The sequence below is a fragment of the Sinocyclocheilus grahami genome, unplaced genomic scaffold, assembly GCF_001515645.1.
Source record: "Sinocyclocheilus grahami isolate Dianchi unplaced genomic scaffold, SAMN03320097.WGS_v1.1 scaffold1213.1, whole genome shotgun sequence".
NCBI classification, from domain to species: Eukaryota; Metazoa; Chordata; class Actinopteri; order Cypriniformes; family Cyprinidae; genus Sinocyclocheilus; species Sinocyclocheilus grahami.
This window is the reverse complement of record NW_015506392.1, coordinates 250886-256182: the sequence shown is the minus strand read 5'-3', so window position 1 is coordinate 256182 and position 5297 is coordinate 250886. Positions and strand designations below refer to the sequence as shown.

General features: G+C 38.5%; 1 protein-coding gene across 1 annotated transcript in view; it reads left to right on the top strand.

Moving 5' to 3' along the window:
• Positions 1–3: 3 nt before the first annotated feature.
• LOC107568096 (ephrin-A5b-like) overlaps positions 4–5297 on the top strand; it is a gene marked incomplete at its 5' end in the record, with an annotated part of 27938 nt that continues 22644 nt past the window's right edge. The window contains one exon of the mRNA XM_016253935.1: positions 4–148. Coding sequence (XP_016109421.1) covers positions 4–148 — 145 coding nt within the window. The remainder of the gene's footprint in view (positions 149–5297) is intronic.

Sequence of the window (5297 nt, the reverse complement as noted above, 5' to 3'; positions counted from 1 at the left end):
GACCACACGGCCAAAGGCTTCAAGCGCTGGGAGTGCAACCGGCCGCACTCGCCCAACGGCCCGCTCAAGTTCTCCGAGAAGTTCCAGCTCTTCACGCCCTTCTCGCTGGGCTTCGAGTTCCGGCCGGGCCGAGAGTATTACTACATCTGTGAGTATGAGAGCGGAGGATTCAGACCGAAGACGATAGGCTGGTTTAAATCAAGCACGCCTGTCATGAACTCATGTTTGCATCTGAGAGAATAGCAGCTTGGCGAAGGAATGTTTGTCTGGAAGTATTGTGTTGCCAGTGGGTTTCTGAGTCATCGGAATTACTGGGTTTTTTTCTTGATATTTGGAGACTCTTTGTTGTTTAGGATCATGATCATGCATCACACTCTGCTGTGGAAAGTGCGCATACAATTTCTGTTGCATTTATGATGTCTGCGGGTCAGTTTGACGGGATAATCGTGGTTAACCTTGCATTACATTGTATTGCTATCATTATGGTGTAATTCTCCAAAAATCCCACTATAAAAAAAAAATCTGGTAAAAAAACAGTAAACCTTTAACAATAATTACAAAAAGAAAGAATATAAAATAATTGTAAAATTATTATAAATAAAGAAATAATACTAAATAAATAATAAATTGATATATATATATATATATATATATATATATTTTTTTTACATTTTATAAACAGTATTGTTAGTATATTTTAACTGCATACAATAGCAACTGTCGCAGATAAGTAAATACTTATGGTTAACCTTTGTATTATGTTCATATTCTGGGTACGATTGTGAGTTCAATGTAATTCTCCAAAAAGCACACATTGAAAAAAAAAACAGTAAACTTTTAACATAAAAAAAAGAACTTATGATTTTTTAAACTGTATTAAAACTATTATTTAAAGTTTTAAAACTGTTTATATATATATGCGCGTGTGTATTTGTATATGTTTTTTATTTTATATTTATTTCAATTTTTTACCTAAGTGAAGGAGAAAGTATGGATAATATGGATTTTAAACAGAAGAAGTGTGAAAAAGCACTTTTTTCTCAGAAGCTCAAACAGCAGGGACACTCGCAACGCCAAGATCATGGGTTCGATGCCCAGCAAAATGAACATGCATGAGCTGATTAAAATGTGCAACATCTACTCAGTGTAAATTTCTTTGCATAAAAGCAACTGTCAAATGCATAAATGTAAATACCAAGAGGGCAGTTAAGAAAAATACATCAAAAGCATGTTTTTATTCTGCCTTTGAAATGGCTTTGGGCTGTGTTATGAGGACTCGAGGTGGAGAGTTTGGTTTGTTCAAGCGCGCGTAATGAGGTTTAAACATGACGTCCTACTGTAGAGTTTCATTATTAGGTGAAATATTCAAATACCTGTTCATTCAGGTGTGTTTTGTTTTTTTAACCTCTTACCTTTCTGATGGAGTTTAGGGCTGCAGGTTGTTTCATTTCAGGCATAATAAAGGTTTATTTCCCTCACTGTATGTCCGTGACAAAGCCGTTTGCACATAATTCTCAACCGCATGAAGACTATAAGAAAATGCAATATTTTCTCTCATTGGGTCGAAGGCTGTAAATTTTGACGTTCACTCTCAAGGACGAAAGCATATAGAATCCAGGGAGGGCCGAAATCAATATGAATCAATATTCTTTGCAAAGAAAATGCAATTTGAGGGTTTCGCCGAAGGACACCTGTCGACAAGGTGAGATGAAAATACAGGCAAACCTCATTAGTTTTCGCTCGTAATGTCGAGCAGGACCTTCGTATCGTTACACGGAGAGCCGTTATTATGTGCTTGACTAGCCGCTGCTGCTGAGGACGGGAAAGTCATCCAGCATATCGCTTTTCTCACGAGTCCCATCATCCTCGCTCTCGGGCCAAAGCCAACATCTGTGAAATACGTTTGCCCTCTCTGACTGATTGTTCTGTCTCATTCAACTCCTGCCAGATAGATCTTGGCAGCTTCTGTCTCTCTGGCGAACATCATAATTAATATACATCACGACAATCATGTTGAACATAATTCCAAACAGAAAGTCAGAGCTGAAGCCCCACTTTTAGCTGCCATATTTTACAATGACTCGTCTCGCACACGCTGAAAGAGTCCTCAGTGTTATTAATATCTGTATTTTTGCACTTAGGGACAGTTAAAGACGTCAGCTTTCTCTGGCAGGAATATTTAAGCAAATGCTCAATTAAAACCTCCTTTCCGGTTCATCCATCAAGCTTCATTTCGACTATAATGAAAACTGTCTCCTTTTTAATAGTGTTTTATATCGTGCTGATGTCCACATCATTGCGCATTTCTTAATTATGTTATGCTCATGTTCACCGAACGTTTAATTGGTCATATCAGCTGACGGTGACCTTGACCTTTAGGGTCAGGGACGAAAACACATACCTAGAAGTTAGATGCCGTAACTACATCATCTCACTGCGAGACGCATCTTTCTCCATTGACAGACATTCAGAAATTATATGTTGTAAGCGAAATAGAAATATTATACTTATTAAATTTGTAAGAAAATATTGTAAATATTTTGCCAGTGTTTGTTTTAATTTTTAAAATTATATTGTTAATTATTTTATACTTGTTTTAATATTATTCTATTATCTTAATAATTAATTAATTAATTAATTATTTTATTTTTAATATTTGTTTTATTTAATTTTTTTTTTAAATTTTTTTTTTTTTAAATCAATCAATTATTATTATTATTATTTTTTGTCCTCGTAAATTTTTTTAAATGACTTTTTAAAATGGGTTTGGGACCAGTAATAATAATTTCTATTTATATTGTGCCATTCTAAAGCGCAATAACTCTATACAGTCCATCAGATTACTACAGAAATAGGGGGTAAATGATTGGCACATGCATGTATTTTTTAGGGAGAGGGAAAAATACAATAGTAAGGAGGCAAAATAAGTTGGTCAAGTCTTTTATTTTATATATATTTTTATTTATGTAAATTCCATTTATTTATTCATTATTTATGCAATTTATTTAGATTGTGCTTCATACAACACAGATTGTTTCAATAGTAATAAACAGGAAAATAACAGTGTTAATGTTGCAAAATTCAATAATTTAATATAAAGCAGTCTCAATATTCAGCTCAATCAAGTTCAGTGTTGATTCAATTTAGTTAAATAACAATGTCAAGTTCATCCGTCATGAAACAGGTTGTTGACTTGGTATTATTCAAATGAAGAGAAATTAATGCTAAATACTGTATATGTCATGCAATACAGAAAGGCATGAAAACTAGTTCAATCTAATTAAGTTATATACCCAGTATTTATGTTTGTTATGTGTCTTTATGTTTTATAGAGTGTTGATCACAGCTCACTAGTTTAGCGACTCTTGAATGTCTGTTTTCATGGATTGATGTTGAGTGAATTTAGAAAACAGAAGATCATTATGGTGTGAGTACCGTCACTTTGGTTATCAGTGACATTTCTCTGAATCAGTGTTTGAAGAGACATGCAGTTGTAAAGGTGCCGCTCAGCAGAAATGTTATCGCTCGCTGTGATTGCGGCTGTTTCACACTGACTGACATTATCGCATGAGACTGTCACGTCTCTCTCTAATAGCATCAGCTGAAAAAAGGTCTGCCGGATTTTTAGTGGTGTTCTTAACTGATTTATACCCTGAAACCTGTGGTTGCCAGGTTGCTGTTATGCAGTTGCTAAGGTGTTGCTATGTGATTACTAGGGTGTTCTGTGTGGTCGCCAGGGTGTTTCTACGGTATGTGATTGCTAGGGTGTTCTGTGTGGTCGCCAGGGTGTTACTATGTGATTGCTAAGGTGTTTTGTGTGGTCGCCAGGGTGCTGCTACTGTATGTGATAGCTAGGGTGTTCCGTGTGGTTGCCAGGTTGTTGTTATGCAGTTGCTAAGGTGTTGCTATGTGATTACTAGGGTGTTCTGTGTGGTCGCCAGGGTGTTTCTATGGTATGTGATTGCTAGGGTGTTCTGTGTGGTCGCCAGGGTGTTTCTACGGTATGTGATTGCTAGGGTGTTCTGTGTGGTCGCCAGGGTGTTACTATGTGATTGCTAAGGTGTTTTGTGTGGTCGCCAGGGTGCTGCTATGCAGTAGCTAGGGTGTTCCGTGTGGTTGCCAGGTTGTTGTTATGCAGTTGCTAAGGTGTTGCTATGTGATTGCTAGGGTGTTCTGTGTGGTCGCCAAGGTGTTACTTCTGTATGTGATTGCTAGGGTGTTCCGTGTGGTTGCCAGGTTGTTGTTATGCAGTAGATAAGGTGTTGCTATGTGATTACTAGGGTGTTCTGTGTGGTCGCCAGGGGGTTACTATGTGATTACTAGGGTGTTCTGTGTGGATGCCAGGCTATTCCTATGCAGTTGCTAGGATGTTATGTTTGGTTGCCAGGCTATTGTTAATGTATGTGGTTGCTAGGATTTTCTGTGTGGTTGCCAGGGTGTTGCTAGGTGATTGCTAGGGTGTTCTGTATGGTTACCAGGGTGTTGCTATGCAGTTGCTTAGGTGTTATGTATGGTTGCCAAGGTGTTGCTACTGTATGTGGTTTCTCGGGTGTTCTATATGGTTGCTATGTGATTGCTAGGGTGTTTTGTGTGGTTTCCAAGGTGTTGCTATGCAGTTGCTAGGGTGTTCTGTATTGCTGTCAGGGTGTTGCTACTGTATGTGGTTGCTAGGGTGTTCTGTATGGTTGTCAGGGTGTTACTATGTGATTGCTAGGGTGTTCTGTGTGGTCGCCAGGGTGTTACTATGTGATTACTAGGGTGTTCTGTGTGGTCGACAAGGTGTTCCTATGCAGTTGCTAGGATGTTATGTTTGGTTGCCAGGCTATTGTTAATGTATGTGGTTGCTAGGATTTTCTGTGTGGTTGCCAGGGTGTTGCTAGGTGATTGCTAGGGTGTTCTGTATGGTTACCAGGGTGTTGCTATGCAGTTGCTTAGGTGTTATGTATGGTTGCCAAGGTGTTGCTACTGTATGTGGTTTCTCGGGTGTTCTATATGGTTGCTATGTGATTGCTAGTGTGTTTTGTGTTGTTTTCAAGGTGTTGCTATGCAGTTGCTTGGGTGTTCTGTATGGTTGCCAAGGTGTTGCTACTGTATGTGATTTCCTGGGGTGTTCTATATGGTTGCTAGTGTGTTCTCATGTGATTGCTAGGGTGTTTTGTGTGGTTTCCAAGGTGTTGCTATGCAGTTGCTAGGGTGTTCTGTATTGCTGTCAGGGTGTTGCTACTGTATGTGGTTGCTAGGGTGTTCTGTATGGTTGTCAGGGTGTTACTATGTGATTGCTAGGGTGTTCTGTGTGG